The sequence below is a fragment of the Lygodium microphyllum genome, chromosome 5 (assembly GCF_053477565.2).
Source record: "Lygodium microphyllum isolate KBCC chromosome 5, Lygodium_microphyllum_v1.1.10, whole genome shotgun sequence".
Lineage (NCBI taxonomy): Eukaryota > Viridiplantae > Streptophyta > Polypodiopsida > Schizaeales > Lygodiaceae > Lygodium > Lygodium microphyllum.
The window spans coordinates 134521647-134548331 of NC_141139.1; the positions used below are offsets into that span (position 1 = coordinate 134521647).

General features: G+C 41.9%; 1 protein-coding gene across 8 annotated transcripts in view; it reads left to right on the top strand.

The window, feature by feature from the left end:
- LOC148036436 (carboxyl-terminal-processing peptidase 1, chloroplastic-like) overlaps positions 1-26685 on the top strand; it is a 97133-nt gene that overhangs the window by 38609 nt on the left and 31839 nt on the right. For all 8 annotated transcript variants that reach the window (XM_087678420.1, XM_087678416.1, XM_087678417.1 and 5 more), the window contains exons 2-5: positions 14626-14745; positions 24061-24195; positions 24281-24385; positions 24531-24693. In XM_087678420.1, the coding sequence (XP_087534546.1) occupies positions 14626-14745; positions 24061-24195; positions 24281-24385; positions 24531-24693 (523 nt within the window). The remainder of the gene's footprint in view (positions 1-14625; positions 14746-24060; positions 24196-24280; positions 24386-24530; positions 24694-26685) is intronic.

A 26685-nucleotide genomic window follows, 5' to 3' on the forward strand; every position in this document is an offset into this window, starting at 1 on the left:
TTGGGGCCAATTGGGTATGCATTATCCAAGATCAGTAGGTAAATTTATATTTTCAGATTTGCATTAATTGTATGCTGTTGTAATTAAGTTGTAATCGGGGAATTACCACCCATCCACAGAAGGAAGGCTCAGTTGCCTTGTTTGTTTTTCTCTCTTCTTTGTGTGTGCAACATATCATCTGTTGCATTTGTTGCTGTTTGACATCTTGGAGGTTGCCTTGCTGCCTTTCAAGGTCTGCTAGGAGTACAATACACTCTTCAGCTCATTATCTCTACCTTGGTCCTCAAGATATGAGAGTTTAGGGTATAGTGTCATTCCTTGCACGGTTTGTATGCTGCATGAGCATTGTATATTCAATATGTATTCATTCATTCAGATCTTCACTGTGTTCATTGTCTTTGAGTTAGCCTAACCCTAACTGTGTTCTGTTGAGTTTATACTTTGTCCTATGCTTTTGTTTACGTTTCTGCTTTAGGGTATTTCTTTGCATAATCAGCTATAAACTTTTCCACTTGGAATTTGACATAAGGCCAGAAAGGAAGGTTGGTCTTCTTATCAAAGACAAGTTATACCACACACAATGCTCTATCAGCACCTTTGGGGCAACTTTTTCATGAAGAAAGTGACATTCTCATAGTTTCATCGCAAGAAATCCCTTTTTTTGTGAGAGGAACAATGTGGTATTGCATTGGAACTATGCAGGACAGTTGTCTAGGCGAATGCTCCACGAAATTTGGTCAAATGCTACCCTTCAAACTTTTGAAGGCCAATTTCAGCTGCTAGTTGGGGGTAAGTGGATTCATCAAGATGGCATATGCATGTGGATCCTTCATGTTGCAAGCTTTTTGCTCAAGTGTGGGATCCTCGTTTTCTATTCAATTGTCACTTTGGGACCTAGTTAAAGCAGCAGAAGCAGGTCTTGATTGCTTTCCCATGATATAAGACCAACAACCACAGCTTACAGGCCTTGAAGATGGGCTGAATCATGCTTTTCCAGCACAGAAAATTCTCATAAACTCACAAGGTTAGATTGCTTGTCAATTGTCCATAAGCTACCTTGAAGAGTAGCGGATGAAGCAACAACCATAATGGAAATAAAAAGAGGAGAATCGAGAAGAGCCAGAGAATCACACACAAATGGGATTGATGCATACAAGTTCTTCTTGCAGCCCTGATAGCAATGATAGAAGATGCTTGGAATAAGAACCAAACTTCAGATTACTCACACAAGGTTGAATTACAGCAAGATAGTGTAGAGATTAAATTCATATTAGATAGGGATTACAGCTGATTCAGATTAAGACAAATACACCACAAATTAGGGAGAGAATCATGCACAGAATGCACACAATTGAAGGCAGTAAAGCACTGTTTCAGCAGTGTAAAGATTTGGTCGTATGCTGAAAGTATAGGAGATAATGGTGCATGCACACAGCATAGGCTGTTCAAGTACCAACTTAAGGGAAAAGAAAACTAAGGTGAATAATCAGCTGTCAACCTGCAGAAATGGCTTCAAAACAGCAGTAACGGCTTCCTTTTTGTTGCAAGAAGTGTCTCGCTTGAGTAGAAATCCAAACAATTTGCAGAGAGGCTCCCAATGTGCCCTTTTTTTTACAAGAAAAAGAGGGAAAAACACCTTTCAGCCTTTTCATGCATGAAAGTGGCGAACAATGCCCCATGCACATGTAAGATGGGTGAAAAGTGCCCCCATGCAACTCGTGTAGAGGCAACTGTCATAATTTGCATGGATGACAAAGATCCTCAAAATTCTTTCCCCTCCACTTGGAATTTGACATAAGGCTAGAAGGGAAGGCTAATCTCCTAATTAAGACAAGTTGATCTACACTACATGCAACACCCTGTGAACAAGTTCACTGCCATTCCAGCAACAAAAACCTTAATTTTTTATTTTTGCTATTTAGGCTATTTAAAGGGTCCCTGTTACAAATCATACTAACCAAAAAACCTGTTATCTTGGAGAATGTGAAACCGCGAAACATGGTTGTGAAATAACATTTTTTGTGCAAAATTTGTTTTCTTCCCCTAATAATATCATATAGGGATCTATTTTTCTTCCTCTAATATTACTAATATATAATAAATTTTATTGTTATAAATAAGATTTTTCGAAACCCTGAAACCTCATGGTAGCTAACAAAATGGAACATGAAATGAAACCTTGAAACCTTGAAACACAAAATAGGATGAAAGATTTTTGGTGACTATGTCACAAGTTTATTTTATTAGAATCCATCTCTAGGGTCCTTGAATTGGAGTTGACACTCCAACACCTTTTGAGGAGGGTTTGCCCCAAGGTAAAAAGAGTAATGTTCACCTCTTGACTTGTGTAAACTGTCTGCTTTCCATACGTATGATCAATTTCTTGGCCCCAATAGTGTCGACCCTTACGTGGCTGACCTGCTAGCATGATGGCTTGGAGGGTTGTGTCTATAACATTAAATGTGTTGGAGTTCAGTTGAAGAGAGAGAGAGAGAGAGAGAGAGAGAGAGAGAGAGAGAGAGAGTGTGTGTGTGTGTGTGTGTGTGTGTGTAAAAGTAGGATTCCAATTGGATGTACTAACAATGTGTTGGTACACAAAGAATAAAATGTATTTATACTTGGGGCACGTAAGAGTGCATTCACATGTATGACTAAATAATGTACGTGTACTATACACGGAGGTGAAAAATGGCCTTTATCCCATCAATCTCCCACTTAAAGGTCCAAAGTGAACCTCTAACCAGCTCCCACTAGTCGTATGCAATGCTCATGCTGAGCTTTGCTTAGACTTTTAGTGAGAACGTTTGCAGGGTTGTCCTGTGCTTTGATCTTGGTCAATGTGATTTGACTATCTTTTAGAATCTGTTTGATAAAGTGATATCGTATATCTATATGCTTTCTGTGTGAATGATACATGGCATTCTTAGCCAGATACACAACACTCTGGCTATCACACCCCAATACTGCAGTACCCATAGACACGTCGAGATCCTCTACAAGTTTGCTTTACCATCCTTAGAAGTTCAATAACTTATTTTTTGCTCAACTTTAGTAGTACTCAGTTCTACAATGTTCTGCAACCTAGAACATCAAGAAACAGCCCTACCAGCAATTGTAAAGATATACCCACTAGTGGACAAACGAGTGTCCAAGTCACTTGCCATGTTTGCATCACAATAACCCTGCAAACTAAGTGGACCCTGCCCATAGTAAATACACTTTCTTTGTGTATCCTTTAGGTATCTAAGAATACACTTGACAGCCTCCCAATGTGTTTTGCCAGGATTTGACATAAACCTGCTAACAACTCCCACTGCATGAGCAATGTTTGGACGAGTAGCAACCATAGCATACATAAGAGAGCCACAAGCAGATGCATAATGGACTCCCTTCATAGCATTTTCTTCCATGTCATCTTTTGGGCTGTTGGCTTTACTAAGCTTAAGATAAGGAGGTAAGGGTACTCCAAAAGGCTTAGCTTCAGTCATGTTAAATCTGTCCAATACCTTTTCAATGTACTTTTCTTGAGATAAAAACACAAATCTATGCATTTTATCCTTGCAAATCCTTATGTCCAAAATATGCTCTGCATCCCCAAATCTTTCATGGAGAAAGTTGATTTCAGCTGATCTTTGAGAGCATCCAAGCTAGTCTTCCTTTTCCTGGCTAGCAACATATCATCCACATACAAAACAAGTATGATGGGGCTGCCATTTGTATCCTTTTTCATGCACAAACAATGATCTGCATGGCTGCGTGTAAACCCATGAGAGAGCATAAAAGTATCAGACTTTTTGTACCATTGCCGTGGTGCTTGCTTCAGCCCATACAAGCTGTGTTTTAGTTTACACACAATCTGTTCTTTTCCAGGAACTACAAAGCCCTTGGGCTGTTTGATGTAGATTTCCTTATTCATGTCACCATGTAGAAAAGCTGTTTTTACATCCATTTGGTATAGCTCCAAGTCTAATACAATAGTGAGAGCAAAAAGTACACTTAGAGTGGTCATCTTCACAACAGGTGAGAAGACCTCTTGGAAGTCAATCCCTTCCTTTTGTGCATACCCTTTGACAACCAGTCTTGCCTTGTACTTGGGTTTCCTATCAACTGTCTTTACTTTGTAAAACCATTTGTTTGGAAGAGGCTTCCTTCCTTTGGGCAATGATATAAGATCCCAAGTATCATTAGCATACAAAGATTTAATCTCTTCGTGCATAGCTAGCTCTTACTTACTACTGAATTTGCATGACTTGGCCTCTTTATATGTAAGAGGCTCACCCTCATTTGTAAGCATCACATAATGCAAGGAGGGGTCATACCTATGTGGTTGCCTTCTTACATGTGTAAACCTGCGTACGCAATGATCTACATTTTCAGGAATTGGATGTACATCTGGAGGTATGTCATTTTCAACATTTATTGGCTGTTGCAAGCCATTTTCAGCATGCTGTTCATGTTGTACAGCACCTTCATTTTCATTATCAGCACCTGCATTTTCATAATCAGCAAGTCTATCTTGCTGTCCATGACCTCCTTGTGCTCCTATTTGCTGTCCATCATCATCTGGCTCAAAAAATAACCGGCTGATTATAAATTTCAGCTTGTGGTACAGCACCATGAGGCTTATCATCTAAAGTAATAGGTGGCTGTAACTTTTGAAACTTGAGCTTTTTCATGTCTTTATTGGAGACTAAAGTACATTTCAGCAATTTTGCCTCATTAAACACAACATTACGACTATGAATAATTTTCTTAGATTGAGGGAACCACACTTTGTAGCCAAATTCACCCTCATCACCATAGCCCATGAAAATGCCTTTGGTAGATTTTGAGTCAATTTTGTTTCTCAGTTCATCTCTAACATGCACAAAAGCATCACAGCCAAATATTCGTAAATGGTCATATGAGGCTGATTTGCCAGACCAAACCTCCTCAGGGATGCCATTATTTAAGGACCTGTTTGAAGAGCGGTTACAAATGTGAACCGCGGTTTTGAGTCTCTCGCATGAGGGAGATTAGTAGCGGACAACATGCACCGCACTCTTTCACATAAAGTTTTATTATATATTTCAGCCATCCCATCTTAAGAACGGCTGTAAGAAGCTGTAAGCTCCATTTTAGTTCCATGCAAGTCACAAAAGGACTTGAATTCAATAGATGTGAACTCACCCCCATTATTAGTTCTCAAGCATTTTAGCTTTCTACCTGTTTGAGTGGTCTCACAAATGCATGAAAAGTTTTAAAAACAATAAACACTTGACTTTTCTTTTTCAACAGATCAACCAAAATCTTCCTGGAACAATCATCAATAAAATAAATATAATATGCAGCACCACCCAATGATTTTATGGACATACTACATACATCAGAATGCACTAAGTCCAAGACATTGGACTTACGAGAGACACCAAAGTAAAATGAATTTTTTATTTGCTTTCCAAACTGACACTCATTACAAAAGTCAAGTTTAGAGCCTTTTCCATCAAACCTCTTCAAAGAGGTAAGGACATCAAGTTCTTTTTGGCTCATATGGCCTAGTCTCTTATGCCACAACTCCAAGTGACAATCAATTTTAGCAATTGCAAGAAACTTGCCATTCAAAGCTTTGTAGTGCAAACAATACAAAGTGCCTTTCTTGGATCCTTTTGCAATCAACATAGAATCCTTTTTTCAATTTTCACAAACCACCACCAAATAGTGTAGTGTAAATATGCAAGTTAAGCTGACCAACACATAGGAAGCTCTTTTTGATGCTAGGTACATATCTGACATCTTTCAACACAAGGTCTTGCCCATTATCTAAAGACAAGTGTATAGTATCAATCCCATGAATGGTGCAAGCATGGTTATTTCCAAGGTTAACTTTTCCATAACTGCCTGCATTGAATATAGCAAAACACTCCAAGCAAGGAGTTACATGGAAAGAGACACCAGAGTCTACAATCCAAGTTTGAGTGACATCATCATCAACTGACAAAAGTGCATCAATCACATTAGCCTTGGTATTCTGTATATCTTGCATGTGACATATAAGGGTATCATAATCAACTGCACATAATGCATCGGCCTTTGTATCTGAGAGCTTCTCTATGACTACAGTGGAGGCCACATTGGCATTTTCCTTGCCTTTGGTTGCCTTAGATACATCTGTCTTATCCTCTTTCTTCTTTTTGTCTCTTGCATTCTTCTTTCTCTCATGTTCCTTCTTATAGTACCTGCAATCAGGCTTCTTCTGGCCCTTCCGACCACACTGATAGCAAGTAATGTCACTCTTTTCTTTTCCTTTGCTCTTGCTTCTGTTTCTCTGTCCAGCATTTGCATTTTTCTTTTCAGCCCTGCCTCTTAAATTATAAGCTGAGTTGTTGCCTTCTCCACCAAACATACCTCTAATTTCTTCATTCAAGATTGAACCCCTCACACCATCATATGAGAGATTTTGGTTATTGCTGAGAGAAATCGCCAAGGTCTTCCTAGAATCATGCAGTGTCATGATCAGAAAGATCCCCCTCAACTTATCATCAAAATCCAAATTTGCATCCTTGAGCTGATTTAAAATGCCAATAAATGCACTCAAGTTCTTAGCTGCAGGCTTTGACCCATCCGGTCACATATTCACCAACTTGCACATTAAATGCACCTGATTAACAGGTGTGGTGATCTCATAGGTAGTTTTCAGCTTCTCCCATATTGCATAACCTGTATCTAAACCTTTTATGTCTGTCAGAATGTCATGAGTGACACCCATCTTTATGTAAGCCACAACCTTTTTGTTAACTCTGGCCCAATTTACATCAGACATTTGTGTGGGTTTATCTTCCTGCAAAGCATCCTCACAATCCTTTAAGAACAATATGCCTTGCATATGGTCTTTCCAAAGGTCAAAGCCATGACCATCAAACCATTTGATTTCCATCAAACCCTTGATGTCTGAACTGGAAGAAGTTGCAGGCATTTTTATCACGTACACAAGAGTAAATGCATTGAACTGTAGAAGCACAAGCTGAACCAGCAAATACACTGCTGTTCTTCCGCAAACAGTAATAAATCTCTGCTGTTTATACATAAACCAGCCACCACGCGGCCCAATACTACAGAAATTTATCAAATTCTGCACAAAACCCCAAAATTCCGGGTCCAACAGTGCATAAATATCAGCCAATCTGTCCCAGCTGAGCCAAATTTCATCAAAATTTGAAAAGCCTCAATCTTTTGGGGTTCAATGTCAGGAAATTTTCCTTGAAAGAGCAAAATTTCGACAGATTTGGCAAAATCCCCAATTTGATTGAGGTCAACATGCACAAGGTTTGCAAATTTTGACATGAATGTCAGTGCTATGCACAAATGGGGTCAAATCTAGGAAAAGCCCCGAATTTTTGGGCTCAAATTTGCATAGATTTGACGTCTATGCATCCAATGCACAAACAGCCCTTAAGACAAGGGGAAATTCAGAAATTAAGGAGATTTCTGATTAAAACAACCGGGAGGGGGGAGTCCGTTGACCTGTCAAGTGCGTCGCATGACGCTGCCTGCCCGTTCCGCGCTGGTTACGGTTGTCACAGGTGAAGCCTGCTGCCGCTGGTTGCAGGTCACGCATGCTGCCGTTCCCTGTTGCCGTCCATCACTGTGCTGTTGTTCGCTGGTGTCGCCTGCCTAACTGCTCGACTCGTCCACGACTGCTGGACGCTTGACTCATCCACGACTGCTGGACCCTTGACTCCCGCACGACTGCTGGAGCATTCGCAAGCTGACTGTCCCTTGTTAGTCTTGCAATGGGCAGTTAATGCCTGTGGTCTCGGAAAGCACGCACAGCTTGTGCTTTGATGCCAGTTGTGGGAGCTCAACTGGAGGAGAGAGAGAGAGAGAACATGAGACAGGAGAGAGAGAGGGCGAGTGTGCTGGTGGGGATGAGACGGGACCCTGTCCAGGGTTTCCGTCAGTCGTTCCTGCGGATTCTGCCTGTGGTTGCGCAGGTGGCCGTCCAGGGACGCCACGTTCAAGGCCGACGTTGTCTGCGACTGCTTTCCCTTATTGCCCTGCTCGCCGCCCTGCCCTGCGCCTCTCTGCCTGAGCTGGACCCTTCGACCTGACCCTGTGTCCCTGCGACTGCGACTTGACCTTGCGACTGCGACCTAACCCTGCGACCTGACCCTGCGACCTAACCCTGCGACCTGACCCTGCGCAGGATCGACCTGACCCTGCGAATCTGCTCCGTTTTCCTGTCCAACGACTGTGACCATCTGTATAGCAGGCGGCTACCCTGCAGACTTCACCATCAGACTGCAAGAGCAAGAGAGTGATAGACAGTGCGAATCTGCTCCGTTTTCCTGTCCAACGACTGTGACCGTCTGTATAGCAAGCGGCTGCACTGCAGACTTCGTCATCAGACAGTGCGAGAGCAAGAGAGTGAGAGACAGAGAGAGAGGACAATAGTATGGCTGGCTTGGATATGGCGTTTATCGACCAAACAGTGGCAGCCCTTGGTCCGAATTCTGATACAAAGGAGCCGGAGGATATGGTTCCTTGCACGGAGGAGATGCCTTCTGGTTCTGACTTGCCGCCTGCGGGCAAACGCTCCAAGCATACTTCGGACGACGCCATGGGTCTCGAGGAACGTTCCTATGTGCAGGTTGCCTCTGATTCTGTAGATTCGCAAGAGATTGACTGGGAGCATTTGTTGGAATTTGCCAATACTCTGCTTGGCGATTATATCTAGCATAATCATGAAGTGTTTTCCGACTCGGGAACTGATGAAGTGCTGGAAGCCACGGTGGACCCGAAAATTGTCTTGCGATCTTTTTCGGTGTTTTATGACCGTGCAGTTATACTCTTCTTCACTGGCAGGATCCCAATGCTTTCCCATATTCGCCAGTGGCTGCATCATTTATTGCAAGGGGAGTGTGTTGAGGAGATCTTTCTTGGACCCCACGGCCTTTATGAGGTGCTGCTGAAATCAGAGAAGCATCGGGCTGAGCTCCTGTCTAAATTGCTATTGTTCTTTGATCGCCGCTTGGTCCATGTTGTGCCATGGCGCCCTATGGTAGACTTTCAGCGCCTGCTTCAACGTGAATGCCCGGTGTGGGTTGAAGTGGAAAATTGTCCAGCGGTCTATTGGCCATTGTTAAGGATGCAATGGCAGTTGTGGGAACGGTGCTGGTTCCTCCAAGCCTAAGGGCCATGAATCGAAATCGTTTATGTATGTTATGGGACACGGCCAGGAAAAGGCCTGCGTGGCTTCGCCTCAATTGCTCTGGCATGCATCCTTTGCACTTTCGCTTGAAATGGGGCAACTTTGCAGGACACTGCTTTTCGTGCGGAAAATTAGGGCATTTTATGGCCGAATGCCCAGAGAGGCAACCATCTTCAAATGATGCGCATGTTGTGCTGCCTATGGATGACATGGTGCTTGATGCTTCGGCAAAGGAGGCTCCCCGGCCACCTAATGTTTTTGATAAAGGTAAACAACAGGTCTTGGGTTTGGATTCCCGTAGCAATGACTAGCTAGAGGCACGTCCCAAAAAAGGTAAAAAGTTGGATGCAGGCTTGGCGGATTTTGGGCCGACTGTTTCACAGGATTCCGTACGCACGTATATGCGCAGGAAAGAAATGTTCTCTTCATAGCATGCTGCGCATACTATGGTTCCTTCGGGCCCCCGTAATCAGTCTACAAGGAAAGTATATGCAGACGGTCCAAAGGGCCCATCTGCTAAGCTGGCGTTTGATACTAGAGGTAATGTGATTACACCTTGGGATCGTTGTTATCCCCGTTCCACGCCTAAGGCAGTGGATATTCCATCTACCTCTAAAGCGGGCCGCCAGAATTCTTTTGCAGTATTAGCCGATTTTCTGGATTAAGGTGTCTTGGACGTTCTCGCAGAAAATGTGAAATTGAGGCAACAGGTGCCTCGTTCCTGATTCTCTTTTTTTGAAGATATATGAAGATAGCCACGTGGAATGTGCAAGGCATTTGTTCTCGTCATAAGCAACATGCCATGTGGACTGCCTTGCATGAGAACCAGTGGGATGTCTTGTGTGCAGTTGAGTACAAGAGTCATGGGGAAGCAGGAAAAGTTGTGGATTGCCACGGGTTTCGCTTGTTCTATGCAGGGACGCATGCTATGCACTATTCTGGTGTGCTTATGATTGTCCATGAGAAATACCAGCCTGTTCTTATTAAAAATGATGTACAAGGCCGCTTTGTGGTAATCGAAGTTTTATTTGAAGGAGAGATCTTATGATTGCTAGGCCTCTATGCTCCGAATGACCCTACATCCCGACGGGATCTTTGGAAGACTTTGCAGAGCTCCATGTCACTTGGCAGAAGGGGTTTTTTGATGGGGGATTTCAATATGTGTGTTGACTCTTCTCAGTCCACTTCAGGGCATTCGGTGATGGATGCTCCGGAAAGTGGAGTGTGGAATGCCTTTGCTCTTCAGGTACTTAAGCAAGATCTCTGGTCTTGGCTCCACCCTTTTTCTTCAGGGTTTACTTTTCATTCCGCATAATATGCAACTACCTGGTCGCGGTTGGACCGAATGTATATCATGCAGGGGGATGATTTTCTTCCCGAGATGCTGGAAATGAAAGTCTTGCAGCAATTTGCCTTGTCGGATCATTTCCCTCTCCAGCTTGAGATGCTCGCACAACCTATTGCACCTTTTATGCAGTTGCTGGATAGACTCCCTTTACGTTTCAACTCGTCTTATTTGAAGCATCCAATCTTTTAGGGCTATATGCAGCAATTGATTGAGAGGTTTTTATTGGACTTTGCCTCTGAGGGCTTGGCTTCCTTTGCATGGTTGCTCTCTAATGTGCAGCGGGTTGCTCGGCAGTATGGGATCCATCATGCCTCTATTTGTCGATGGCGTCGACTCGCAGTGGAGGACTTACTGGCTTTGGTTCGTTCGCTGCTGGTGGACACCCCAGATGATGAATTTCTGCTGTCACTGGCAATGCGTTTGGCTGATCTTATTCAAGTATTTCAGTTGAAATCTTATTAGCAGGCCAAACTGCATAACTTGACTGACACATTGCAAAATAGTGCTTATCAGACTCATAAGTTCTTTCGCGCCTTGCATGCTTCTCCTGCTCGAGAAAATATGACTAGACTCCAGGATTCAGAAGGTTGCATGGTCACAGATCCGCAGACCATTGTCAATATGTGCAGGAATTATTTTCTGGATCTTCTTGGTTCTTCTCCTTCGCCCTCTAACCAGGTTATGCATGCACGCTCAGTTTTCTATGATCTGGTCCGCCAGCAGATTCCACTTGATATGCAAGCTACTTTGGAGGCAGATATTTGTGAGAAGGAGGTTATGGATGTTTTGTTACACCTGCCTAAGGATAAAAGCCCTGGTTGGGATGGTCTCACCAATGAATTCTTTGAGAGCTCGGCCACCCAACTGGTGAAGCCATTGGCGGCTATGTTTCAGCAAGTTTGGGAAACAAGAGTCATGCCTTCCTCATGGAAAGAAGGCCTTATCAATCTGCTTCCAAAGGTTCCTTTGCTGTCAATATTGCAACACTGGAGACCAATTTCTTTGATGGGTTCGATGTATGAAATCTTTTCCAAAGTGTTGGCGAATCGGCTTCACAAGCACCTTCCAGCTATTGTGCATCCTCTGCAGTATGGTTTCATTAAGGGCTGCAACATTCTGCATAATATCTTAAATGTGCAAATGGCTATTGACTATGCGAGGCACTCCAGTCAGGAAGTGGTATTGATTCAATTGGATCTGGAAAAGGCTTTTGACTATTTAGACTGGTCTTTCATTGCAGAACTTATGTTTGCTATGGGTTTTGGTACTCGAATGTCCCGATTGATCTATACCATTAGTGCTGCGGCTTCTTCGCGCGTTATGCTCAATGGTGGGGGTTACAGAGCCATTTGTTCTCGCACGCTCGGTGAGACAAGGTTGCCCTTTGAGTCCTCTCTTCTTTGCCCTGGCAATTCATCCGGTTCTTTCAATGTTATCTTCAATGGCAGTATCTGCTCAGCTGGCCGGATTGTCTCTTCCTTTGGGACAGCACTTCATTAGCCAATCTCTGGCTGATGATAGCTTTATGATTTTGCGTGCAGACAAGGATAATATTCGCAATGCACTAGATGTTTGGTTGCTCTTTGGTCATGCTTCTGGTCTTCGCATCAATGCCTTCAAATCAGCCATTCTCAGTTGCACGGAGTCTGATTTACAGTCGTTGGGCTGGCAAGGTCAGGTTCTTCCCCGTGGCTCCATTGTCAGGCATCTTGGATACCCATTGGGGGTTGATGTTCGGCCAAGGGAGCTATTGGAGTGGATCTCACAGAAACTGGCAGCTAAGTTTATGTATTGGAAGTCGCAAGTGTGGCCATTCCATGTCCGCCTCAAAGTGGCTCAGACAATTATGCTGCCAATGCTCACATATTTCTTGCCATTGCTGCCGTGGACTTCTACTACTTTGAAGGCTCTCACTCGCCCCATTTGTTTCATGTTATGGAAGAAGGATTCATTGCACGCAGGTATTTCGTGGATTTCATGGTCACATACATGTACCCCCAAACGTGGAGCTATTTTGGATGCTGAAACTCATATGCTGGCTCTTCGCTGGTCTCTTTTTCACGCTATATGTGTGGATCATCACCCGTGGACCGTTATAGCCTGTTATTTTCTCGAGGACAGCGGGCTTCGGCATGGTAATACACGACTTCGGTGCTCCTGGTGGCATGTCCTTAATGCAGACTCTCGGTTTTCCAGTCCCTCCTCCTCTCTGTTACTGCATTTGGTCAGCTCCTGGCAAGTGGTACTCCAAAAGGCGCGTTGGCATCCAGTGGGGGACCGCTTGCATACTAACTCCTTTCAATTGGAATTGTTGGCAGTCTCGAGATTACTTTCATGGGAAGACAAACATGAGCTTAGATCAAGATTTAACCGCATGGCCCGTTTGGGTGTGACTTCAGTTGCGGATGCTACCCTTGCCAGTCGTAATGTCTTCTCGTCGTTTCGTACTGCCAGGAGACTTTTTCCGAATCCCGCGTGGATACCGTGATTTATGGGAACAGCTTGTGTCAGTGCTTCGGGGCAGGCAACCCTTTCCTGCCCTGGCTGTGGATTGTCCTTGGCAGGACTGGGACCTTGCAGGCCGATTGAGTCTGGAAAAGGCCTCTGCTAATCAAGTGTATCATCTTTTGATTAAAGATCATCAATGGCTGGGTGTGAAAGCTAATACTGTATGGGGATTGCGGAAATCTCAGTCTTGGTGGAAGGCAACTGTGATGGAGGGCTGGTTGAATAAGACACCTTTCAAATGCAAGGTCTTTCTTTGGCGGGTGATGATTGGTGGCCTTCCTCTTGCCTTGGCCCTTTCCACGTGTCAAATCTCAAACGGCAATTGTTTCTTCTGTACCACTACTGTGGAATCGGCCCGACATTGATTTATTTCTTGCCCGCTCGCCAATAATATCTGGTCGCTCTTGTTACAGGTTTGGCGCGCAGTGGCGGGGTCCTCACTAACCCCTTTCGATTGGGTTTTTGTGCGCCCAAAATACCCCACGCGGCCACAGTTGCATATGAAGATCTTATTTCACTTTTTTAGATACTGGGGATGCTGGCACATTTGGACCACTTGGAATGCCTTTCTTTTTGATTCGGCCTCTAATGTACCGAGACACATTGCTCGGCTTAAAGGTCTCTTGCATTGGCAGATAGATCTCATTCGGCACTCGGACTTGCTCCCTCGGGAGGACTTGCTTCCCTGGCATATGGCAATTTCCTTTGCGTCTTTGCCATCACTTGTGTAACTTTTCCATGGCCTAGTACTGGGATTTTACACACATTGGCTTAGGGCCCTCGTGTATCTTGTAATCATGTAAACTTGTACCTTTTTTTCGTAATTAATACAATTACCTTTTACGAAAAAAGAGAGAGAGAGAGAGAGAGAGAGAGAGAGAGAGAGAGGGAGAGTGTGTGTGTTACGGAAAAAAAAAAAGGGAGAGAGAGTGTGTGTGTGTGTGTGTGTGAAAGTACGATTCGAACTGGGTGTACCAACAATGTGTTGGTACACAAAGAATAAAATGTATTTATACTTAGGGCACGCAAAGGTGCATTCACATGTACAATTATATAATATACATGTACTATACATAGAGGTGAAAAAGGGCCTTTATCCGAACAGAATGCTGTTCTTGCTTTTGCATCTTTCTATCCTCTATGCTTTATTCTAGTTGCGTTTTCTATCATGATTTTTTGGTTGTAACATATAAATAGGCTTTTTGGATCCCATGTTGCATTCCTATTCTTCCCTCTTGCATAGTACCTCATTATAGCTTGTACACCACCTACTGCCCCGGTCACCAGGCTACCTAGTGCAACCTAGGCAGAACTATAGAAACTGCTTGCCACATCAACAGCGAAAATGGGTTTTTTTTTTGTCTACGGATTTAGAAGCAGTGTTCTCTAGACAGAATTAAGTTTTAGGTTGTGGAAGAAGCATAGAGATCCAAGACTTCAATTTCTGTCATGCTAGGGACTGCTTTCCTGCATAATTGAACATACATGTTGTATGTGAATATAGATTGTGACAAACATATAAATTTTAAGATGCTTAACATTTACACATTTAACAAGAAGATTATTGTTTGGTGGAAAGCAGAAGAAAAAAGATGAGGTTTTAAAGCAACCAATACCAAGCAGGATGGCTGCTTACAGTGTGATCAGAAATATGCTGTCAGAGTTAGAAGACCCATACACAAGATTCATTACACCTAAAGAGGTGATATCTCTGTTTCTTAGAGTTTATTTTAGTACATGATATGCTTGTGTTTTCAGAAATGTATTGTTTGAGACATTAAAGAAAGTTAATTGACACACAGTATAATTTGTAGCAAGTATATGGTAAATAGTATTCTGCAAAAGCTTTAAGTCAATAGGTACAAGAAACTCTTGCTGAAAAATGATAAGGAAGAGTAGGAAGTCACTGAGGGTGGAGTTAAACCAAGAGTTCTAACCAGAAAAGGAGATTAATTTGCTGCTGAGGTGCAGCTAATGTATGGAAAGTACTGCTTGTAAACAATTTGTTGGATATTCAATAAGATGCATTAGTAGGTTTAATATTCAATTGTACTTACTAACATCTCAATGCACTCTCCTCATGGTTCTCAAAGAGTTGATGATTTCAGAGCTTTGGCAGCTGGCTGAGATCGCTATTTCCCATTTTGGTGGATCGATTTCCCCAAATTAATTGGAATGAGGTCCAACCAGCTTTAAACCAGAAGGGCCTTCAAAAAGGATTCTGGTTTGGTCTTGGACATTAAAATATCATTTGCACTACTGTCTGACAAAAAGACACGAGTTGCTTGTACATGCTTGAATGCCAATAGCAAATAACCCAACCCCAAAGAAGATAAAATTTTCACTGTAGCCATATTTGAAGTTTTGCTTTTGCACATGGCTAACATTGATACTGGCTTGCAACTATTTTAAACATGAGGCGGCTTTAATTTCTCTTAAAATGGCAAGAGTAAGCACTTTACATAAAAACAAGCATGGAAAATTAGTCTATGCATCAAAATAAGTGTTAGTTTAGGGTTTCTCTTTATGGTTTTCATTATTGAGCATCAAAAATATTATTTGTTGTTGCAGGACTGTGAAGGACTTCAAAGGGGTTCTAAGATAGCTATTATATGTTCTTAGATGTTGTGCTCGATATGAACAATATATGGTAATTGTATGTACCATCATAGATATATCTCCTTCTAGAGTTGGCTAGAAGGGAATATGGAAAGACTAAAGTCTACACTTTTTCCTTTTAAAGTCTAAACTTTTTCCTTTTAAAGTGTGGTCAAACTCAGCTCTTGTAGACTCCAAATGACTTCCATCTGTGTCACCCTGATGCAGAAAATCTGTAGGCTGTAAAGACACAATTCAGAAGGTATTCAGGGGTAGCTTCGAAAGTGCATGAGGGATAGAAGACTGAAACTGCAAAAGAACATGAGCTTGGCAGCTAATAGAGACTTATCTTGTAATACAAAGTGACACCATGGGCAGGAGATATTTTTGTTGGAAATGCAACTGCTACATCTTTTGATAAAAAATCGTTGGCGCTCTCATGTCAAGTATGCATGCAAAAGCATATGTGATGATTGGAAAGCATAGATGATGCTAGTTAGTCAACGCATGTGTATGATTGCGGATATATTATGAGAGACAATGATTGCATAGATGAGGGTGCTGATGCGAGAGACCAACTTATTTGGAGATTGGGAGAAAGTTGTGAATGCTTTATTGTATAGGCAAGCTAAGTCCTCAATGCAATACATTTGTCAAGCAAGCAATACTATTTGGAGATTGGGGGGAAGTCGTGGATGCTTCATTGTATAGGCAAGCTAAGTCTTTAATGCAAGACAACCACTACATTCGTCAAGCAAAAGCATAGCACCAGAAACCTTCAACAACCCAAACAAATTCCAAGACACCAACCTGTGCACATCCTCTACATTTGATGCTAGCCGAACTTCAAATCCCACTTGATGAAACTAATTGTACTCACTAATTGGTTAATTGGGGGACTTCCTTCGCTAGGGAGGAGCGGGGACATAGCCAACAATTCAATTTGCAAGGAACGAGTTTGTAATCTATCCTCCGTTTGATGCCAATTGACCTTTTGAAGGGCAACCTTCCACAACACACCAAGTGGATCACTATAACATAAGCAGTCAAAAGTTGGTCAATGTTGAGGATGTGCCACCATGAGCCTCTCTCTAAGTTCTCTCTTTGTAGCGTTTCTTTGTTCTTGTACTCTTCTCTAACGTTGTGCAATCTATTATAGTAGAAGATGTTGGCCCAGGCACGGAGCAATTGTGTGATAAATTTAATGGAAAATAAATGAAAACGAAAAATTTAAGTAATGCACAATGATACTCAATCACAAATGGCAAGTAGTGTACTAATGAGTGAGAGGGAGTACAACATTCAAGGTGATCACATTGAAGAATACCACACTTTTTTGCTAATGAGTGACAAAGTGTCTATTTATAACAAAATGAAACCCTAACGGCTTAACCATCATAGAAAACCCTAAAATAAACCGTAACCCTAGTGCCATATAGTGCCTAGGACACTAGGGTCAAGAATTGCATTTAATGACAGTTTGAATGTCTCGGGGTGTAGTGGCCAAAACACTCTGGCTGTTAGTGTAAAGTTTGAGTAGAAATTGTAGTTTGTTTCTTTTTGAATTAAGAAACAAGAGATGTACCCAAGAAGTAGTAGTTGCCACTATGAGAGTCATGAGAATCTCAACATCCAGCCCAATCATTGTCAGAATATCCATGCAAAGAGAGTGGAGAATCAACCTTGTAGAAAAGGCCAAGATCTTGGTTGCCTTTAAAATACTGAAAGACATGTTTCACTTCTCGCTAATGAAGTATTGAATGGCCGTGCATAAATGTGCTCAATTGGGAGATTGCAAACTGAAGATTGGGCATTGTGTGACATAGATAAATCAAGCATTCAAGAACCTGTTGATATAAAGTAGGATCAAACGATCCACTACCATCATTAGAAGTGAATTTGAAAGTAGGTTCCAAGGGAGTAGATATGGGCTTGCAATCCTCGAATTGAAAGCGTTGAAGAAGCTGCCCAATATACTTGGATTGCGAACCATTATGGAAAAGTGGTAGTAGGCTATCAAAGATATTTGAATCATTAGTAGTAGGCTTTTTTTGATAGTCTGGGAAGGGGTGAGAAGCATTTCTAGCGAAGATAACATCTCTGTTGACAATAACCTCGCTTGTAGAGGGTTGATAAAGACGATACCCTTTACTTTCACCACTATATCCAATAAATATACAGTGAATAGCCTTACCATCTAGCTTATGCCTTTTTTGAGAAGGCACATGAGCATACGCCAATGATTCGAAAATCCTCATATGAGAGAGAGAAGGCTTGGAGCTAGTCCATGCCCCATAAGGAGTGATGGTGTTTAAAGCTCTTGTGGGACACTTGTTTAAAACATAAGCGGCACAAAGAATAGCATCGAATAAAAAATAATTAGGCAAATTCTTACTCTTCAAGGTGCATCTTGCCATCTCCATAAGTGACCTATTCTTCTGTCGCGCTACTCCATTTTGTTTTGGGGAGTAAGGAATGGTGCATTGTTGTCATCAATGAATGCAACAAAATATAGAAATCCACCAATGGATTTGGCTCGCATAGGACCTCAATTATCAGTGTGAAGGAGATGTAAGTAGATGGCTAATGAACATGAGAATCTTAGGAAAGGAGAATTGGTGCATCTTACCAAGTAAACATCCTTCACAAATGCGATTCGATGGCAAGTGACATTTTGGAAGAACTTTGACCATAGCCTTTGACTAGAACTTTATCAATGCTCCATAATTAATGGGGCCAAGTCTCTGATGCCATAAATGTGTATCATGGAAGGATTCCTTTGTTAATAAGGCACTGTCAATAGGATGTTTAGTAAATTGCTGGTCATAAGTATCAAGTCGATAGAGACCTGTAGTAGGGGTGCCTATCAAGACAATGGAAAAAGAAACTTGATTATCACATACTGCACATTAGGGGCAAAAAAGAAGAAGACGTGAAACCTTGAAGTTGCAATGGCTGAAATGGAAATAAGATTCTTCTTTATGGTAGACACACAAAGAACATCGCACAATGTTAAAGGAGTGTCTAAGGCGGAGATAGCCTGCACATGCTCAATGTCTTTAATTGTATAAGAGGTATTGTTAGCACACATGACTATACCGCCCTTAGTTATATCGGAGAGAGATGAAAATAATGCTTAGCAAGAGGTGGTGTGCTTAGATGTACGATTGTTGAAATACCAAGTAGAAGTTGCATTAGTAATAGAAAAACAAGCATCATGAATGAAACGAATAACATCCCTGAATTGAAAACAGTTCACAGTCTCATGTGTGAGAGCAAGACCGGACTCCTCCTTTTTCGATCTAATGCACTTACGACATTTATTGATATCATGCTTTGTCTTTCGGGAATAATTATATCTCTTAGATTTGTTGATTGTACCCTTGGAAGGATTGGAAAAGGATGGATCAGCATGGAAGGTTGCCTTCCATAGAAAATGGGTGGATGTAGAAGGATAACTAGCATGAAATTTTGTTGATTTTTGACCAATAGCCTTGTTTTTTACCTTCAGTTTGGGTTTTCCACGATGATGGGTGGAAAAGGCATGTTTGGTCACCATGGTAGCATTGTGGTTGAGTTTGTTTTGTTCTTCTTGCAACAAAGAGACACAAGCTGATCGAAACCCATAGTTACCAATTGCAAGGTGGTAGCAAAACCTTGATATGACTTTGGTAAGCCATTAAGAGTGATGGAAACAAACTGATCATTTGGAACTTCTTCATCAATATTTAATAATTGTTCAATAAGATCTTTGATGCTGGTGAGATAGGCATCCATATTACCTCTTTTTTCCATGCCAACGTCTTCCAGTTGCTTATGTAGGTAAGGAACGCATGCTTCTTTGCATATGTATCCTTGGCTGTATTGCATGATCGGATGTGTGGAATGATACCTTTCTTTAATGATAAAGCGATCAAGGAATGCACTTGGGTGTCACGGCCATCCCATCAACTCTGGTCTTGAGTGGGAGGTGCTATCAAAGAAGAAGATGATTTGGCATCATGAGGGCCACCTTGCGATGTGGAGGCAGGAGTTGGTGTGCCGGCATTGGAGAAGCCGGTCTTTGCTTGGTGCAATTCATAGTATGCCATAGATTCTTCGTGACAAGAACATGTCGCATTGTATAAGCCCACATTGGGTAATTGGTGCCGTTGAGCTCGTCGTTGATACCTAGCATACCCAACAAATCATCATTATTGTGGGCCATGAGTGGAAATCAGCAATAAAATAATATTTTCCAAGTGAAAAGAGAAAATAGATGTTTGAATAATAATAAGCCAATGATACAAGAGATGCTGCCCACCTCAATGAAGTCGAATAATATGAAGAGTAATAAATTTTTCTTGCTATTTCTTGTTGAGGAGAGAAAAATATGCACAAAATAATTAGTTTTAGAAATGAAATATAACCTGATCAAGGTGGCAATCAACAATATGCTGAAATCAGAAATTAATGGCTGAAAGTGCTCTAGTAATGTGGACAGCAGCAGAATATGCTGAAAATTCGCCCAATAATGTGCTGAAATAATAAAATTTGTGAGTCAATGTCGGGAAAAAAACAGGGCCAGCAGCCAAATATTATGATCTTTGAGCATCTTAAGGCCAAAGGAAGTGAATTAAGGCAAAAACCCCGAATTTCGAGTGCCTCGAAGATGGGATTGGGTTAAAGCCCTAAATTTGACCCAAAAACTAAAGAGAAATTCAAGAAATTGGATAAAATTTTTACCCAATTAATGCCTAATGCCGCATCTCAAGATAAATTGAGGCTTGATACTAATGAAATTTGGTAAATTTCAAAAAGCCCCAATTTTTTTGAAAGATGTGGAATGTTGCTCCTGGTGATGAATCGAGCCTCAATGTTGGTGAAGAATCCCAAATTCTTGAAAAGCCTCAAAATTTTTTTGGTGAAATTTGGTCTAAATTTGACCAATTTGGTGAAAAGCCCTAAAATTGTTGATGACGTTGTTGAATTTCTTCAATTTAGTGATGAATTTGGTGGAATTGATGAAAAATCCCTGAATTTTGATGAAATTTAGACCAAATTGGGCAAGTTTGGTGATAATGCCCAAATTTGGCCCAATTTGTGCTAGAGAGGGGCGGTGGGTGTGAATGGGGAACTTGCTGATTAGAGTATAACAAAATGATACTTTTGAAAGATTAATGCCGAGGCTTTTGGGGGCAGGGTGGCAAGATGCCTTGTTGATGTGGCAAGAAAAAGGTTGTGACTACATGGTGTTGGTGGACATGCGGCGTTGTGGCAAAAAGATGGCAGGGACAAGCGATAGGCGACATGATATTCATTAGGTCTTGTTGAGAAGACCAAGGCAAGACGTGGCTAACTGGCGACCAATGTGGCAGGGTCCCAAGCATGGAGGCTAAGGCGTGTTGATGTGGCATGTCGTTATGGGATGGGGCACCCTGCAAGTTGATGGCAAGATGGATATGTGATTGTTGGGCGCATGGGCGGCTACGATGGCGCAGCAGACTAATCGTGGAAATGCAATGTGATGCTGTGTTGTTGTGGCGATCAGTAGGCGGTGGCAAGGTAGCACAACAGGGATGATCCTAGGCAACATTGTTGGGAAGAATAAAGGCTGCGACAATTGATGATGTGGCACTAATCACCTTTTTTGTGAGAGGAACAAGAAGGCGAGAGCTCATGATGGGGTGTTGCAGCGCACAACAGCAAGAGCTCACAGGGTGACAGTTGACATGGTAGTGGATCACCACGATCAAAGGCAGTGGCATTTGGCAACGAATGGGCGGAGACAGCAGCACAGAGTGCAATCACCAAGAAGATAATAGAGTTGGTGGGAGGGCAATGGCTTTGGACAGCAGATAGGAAGGGCGTGGCATTCAATGGCAATGGTTGTGTGGAAAATGATTGTGAGTGAAGGCGATCGCAATGAAGGAAAGTGGTTTAGATCACGAATGCAAAGAAGTATATTGATGAGTGTGAGAGAGTACACAATGCTCAATGTGATCACATTGAACAAAGTGTGTATTTATAATGAAGTGAAACCCTAATGGCTTAAGCATCATAGGAAACCCTAACCCTAGTGTCACATAGTGCCTAGGACACTAGGGGCAACAACTACATTTAATAATGGTTTAAATGTCTAGAAAAACCGGACCATGGATCAAAGGGCATCAATGCATAGCCCACAAGATGGCCTATAGGAGATGCTTCCATGGTTGCATGTACTTTTGATAGCGGCAGCTTGGCAATGTGTTCAATCAGGAAAACACAGGTTAAGAGGCCACATGGTAGTGGAGTTGGCTGCAGGTACAACAAAACTTAGGCAAACAGGCTGCGTGGCAGGTTGGTGACAGCTGTTAGAAACCAAACGGCAGCAGCAATCGCAGATTTGTTAGTGAACGCAGGCTGAAAACAGGTCAAAAGCTGATGTAGATGGCTGGACAGCAAGTGTTTGGTGTTGGACAGCAGTAGATAGCAGTTCAAACTGAGATATTCTATGTGAACGGGTTTTGGACAGTAGAGATTGAGTGGTTGGTAGTGTGCCTATTTGTAGATGGATGGTTTCTCCTAAATTAGGGTTTGGCTTTTGGGACATGCATACTGTCTAGGATTATGTTTCTTTTTTAATGAAAGTTCGGTAGTTTTGAGTTTTGGGATTGTTATTAAGAGCTAAGTATGAGAATCTAAGAAATATGCTATTGCTGTTACAAGGTCTGGTTTGAAGAAGAAGTTGATGAAGAAGAATAAGAAGTTGTAGAAGTAGAAGAAGAAATAAGAGGAGGAGAACACTGATGTGCTTCTCCTTGCTTCAGTGTGGTGTGTCTATCTTTGCGGCTGTCACCAGATCTGGCCTCCATGCTTGACTACATCTGCTGTAAAAAGGTGTATGTTCAGCATCTCTAACCTTGGTGCCCTTTGCCCTTGGTGTGCATGCTCCATGCTTTATATTCTCACACTTGCTAAGCTTGTTTGATGCACCTTGGCCCTCATCCCATCTTGTCTATATAAAACTTTGGACCTGTCTCAACAACTACAGATGTATGAGGCACGCCATCAATTATTAAATGCAACATGACAGCAGTTAAGGTAAACTTTATAACCAATAAATTAAATGTAAAACACAACAAATGAATGGATTTATGTGTGCTTATGTGCCTCATGCCTTGCCAATGGCCCATCTCAGCTTGCACCACTCTTTAGTCTCCATTCTCTCTACCTCTCCAGCCATGGTCTTATCTACCTTCTATGATGCATCTTGTATGTCCTTTCACTTGTCTTGCCATCTATCCATCATGATCATTTGTATTGAAGCTATACTATACTATTGATAAGCTTCTTATTGGTAATCAAATTGTAGTAGCAACAATCATACATTTAATGTGGATGGATCTCCCTATTTTCAAAATACGGTGCAGTTGATAGCCAAGTTTGGTTTCTACACTCCAACCTTGTTAGAGGAATGGTGTTACTATCATCATAGATGGTTGGACCAGTAGTCATCTTGCTTCATTCATGGAGCTGTTACCTATTCTCGAGTTAATGCGCATTTCCTCACTTCCCATGATGCTTAATCGCAATTGTTAAAGAATTGTCAAAAGCCATTGACATGGTGCCCAATATGTTATCCGAGTGATAGGTGATGGTGAAGCAATAAATGGAGTTGCTGAAACAAAGTTGGAGAGACGGTACCCACATACTTCCTTTTCCCTTGGTATTCTAGGTGCTCTCCATTTTGCATACTGTGCAAGGAAAAGCATTCTACATTCCGATTATAAATGACTCGTTTTGTGAGGAGACCAAGGATATCATTGATCATTTGAAGCCTATGTTGTACATGCTATAGGTTGTAGATACTAGAAAACTTTGCCAAAGGTCTATGAGGGGGTCTTCACAAGATGATTGAGCTCGGAAAATAGAGATAGTGTTGCACAAAGATCCAATGTTCATTGATGGCAGATGCTTTGTGCCAGTCAGTGACATTTTGATAGAGTAGAAGGGATCTCCTTAGACAAAGAGTGAACATTGAACTGCTAGGACTTTGGAACATAGGAAGTTCATTTTTGTGCTTTAGTAGAGTGGGTGTTGTATGTTGGCTAGCCAGTTAGGCATCATGTGGTAATCACACAGAGAATAGAATAGAGGAAAGTGAGTTATCTTGAGGCAAGTAAAGAGGATGACATGTAAGTTGCTGTTCCATTAAATGTGGCAAATTAAAGCATATCATTTTTCTTTAGTGTCAAGGAAAGTCTACTTACATTAGCTATGTTGTGTGCCAATTTACACTCGATTAATTTGGTTTATCTATATTCTGTGAATATTTTTCTAGTGTTGGTTTAATCTAGAGACGTGAATGACTTCTTGCAAACAATAATTTAATGGTACATGTATACTTGCTGAAAATTGCTTTGCTCACTGCAGGACCTTTATCTGTTTCTGACAGTTGAAACAACTTTCCAAATATGATATGACTGGAATTGGTATAAGCCTTGGGGAGATTGGAGAAAGCACTAAAACACCTCTGCATGTCGTTGGCATTGTGTTTGGAAGTCCTGCTCAATTGGCTGGTATCAAACAGGTGCTAAATGCTTTTGTTGATAAGCGCAGGTATTATGGCATTAGTTTCCTTAAAGCTTTATCTCTCTTGGTTTGCACTTAAATAGGGGGATGAGATTTTATCGGTGGATGGAGTTGATGTACAAGGAAAATCTGCTTTTGAAGCATCCTCTCTTATTCAAGGTGTAAAAGGCACTCTTGTTTCTATCGAGGTGCTCTCTCTCTCTCTCTCTCTCTCTCTCTCTCTCTCTCTCCTCCCCCCCCCCCCCCCCGGCGCAAAACAGAGTTTTGTTAGCTCTTTTCTGGTTTTGTTTCCACAAGTTCTTCAGGTGGACTTATTAAAACATTCTCTCTTAGGTTAAGCATGAACCATGTGGTGAGATCCAAAAGTTTTCTATTGAGAGACAACAATCTGTACAAACTCCAGTTTACTATCACTTGGAGCAAAGAGCAGGAAACTTTGTTGGCTACATGCGCCTTAAGGAGTTCAATGCTGTAGCAAAGCGTGATATTGTAACAGGTATGCCTATTAACCTGTTGTTACACCGAGGGCAGATCATTGTGAGATCATGGGTTGGGTTTGTGTTTGGATATGATGGGTTGTAGGATTGGGTGAGGATGATAATGCTGGTGGTTGCGGACCTTAGGCACCACCAAAAAACAAAAAATAGTGGGTTTGGGATCAATGTAGTATAAAGTTCGATTCTATGATGGATTGTGGTTGACAAGCTTGGGATATTTTCTATGTAGTGTAAAATAGGAAGCTTTGTAGTATTATGAGAAAACATAGGAATTGATTGTGTTGGTTCCACAGTTATGGTAAACAGAAAGAGAAATGGAAATGGGAATGAAAACGGAAACGGCAAAAATTTGAAGTTTCGGGGAGTTTCCAGTAACTAAAGGGATGATAAAGACAAACGGAAACGGGAACAAGAACAATGAAATGGTAAAAAAGTGGTGTTTGGGGAGTTTCCAGTAACTATGGTTTGCTTATATGATGGATTATGGTTGACAACCCTTGAGGTATTTCCAGTGTAGCTTAAATCGGAAGCTTCTGTCTAGATTGTTGTTAATTGTGCCAAAGATAGTGCAGTTGGATTTTGTTAGATGTAGTGGTGAACCAACCAAGGTCTGAGTTGGCTGGAGACAGGAGCTTTTATTGGTGCTGAACTGTGTAGCAGTCAACAAGGAGACAGTGCAGCTGGAAAAACATTTGAAATTTGATGACATTAATGTTTAGCAGGCCACAGCATGCAACCTTATTGCATAAGACCAAGCAACCAAAATCATGCACGTGGCTCACAAGTGGTGTCCTACCATTCCATGCCTCATAAGGTGTGACAATTTTCAAGGTTTTCGTTGGGCATCTAGTCAAGAAATATGTCGTAGAGACATGATTGCTTGCAACTAAAATTTATGCGGTGAAGAACTTCGCTTTTACTATACATCTCGCCATCTTTGTAAGAGATTGATTTTTTCGTGTGGTCACTTGCTGAGGTATGTATGACACATGCATTGGTGGATAGTGCCTCTATCAAGCAATAAAGTATTGATGGATAAAACCTCTTTTGACACCCCTCTACGTATAGTAATAGGGAACGGTCGTGCAGGGCTCCAGGTATGCAGAAATGCTGTTTCGGACAGACGCGCCAAAGGGGACACCGAAATGGGATGATGGATGTCTTGAAGCGTTCCCCTAAGATCCAACTTGCACACGAAACACGACACAAGCCAAACTCATCATAAAAGGGACTAGAGATCAGACTAATCTCCTAGCCATAGAGCCAAACGGGCTAACCTCTACGCTTGGGAGCGAGCAACACTCTAGGCCACGATCATATCCCAAGGGTTGATGTCCCATACCACCAGCCCACACCATCCCATTGTACGGATACATCGGCCAACTAGCCAAGAGTCCAAGAATGGTGATCTTACAATGAATGTTCTCAATAGGGCGGCTTGGAGTTTTATTTATAGGACTTGGTTGTCCTAAATCCATGGTGCCCTTAGTGCATTCGCATTACCTCATGGCCATTGTGACTAGTGCTACTAGCGTCTATTTGGATATCTAGGAATATAACACTTCTCCCCTTATGAATGATTGTTATCCTCAACAATATCCTTACGAACGAAGTGAGGAAAAGAACTTTTCAATGAACCTATTGACTCCCAAGTGGCCTCCACCTCTAGGCAGTTTTTCCAATTGACCAAATACTCGAGATAAATAGTGCGACAAAATCATTTATTCCTAAGATCGAGAACCGCCTGTAGGTGGTTTTTCCAATTGACCAAACACTCGAGATAAACAGTGCGATGAAATCGTTTATTCCTAAGGTCGAGAACTGCCTCTAGGTGGTTTTTTTAATTGACCAAATACTCGAGATAAACAGTGCGACAAAATCGTTTATTCCTAAGGTCAAGAACCGATTGGGGTTCGAGTGGAATGTAACGAGTAGTATTCTCAAGCTGTGGGACTTTCTTAATCGGATCAATATGCTCACCTTGCCCTAGT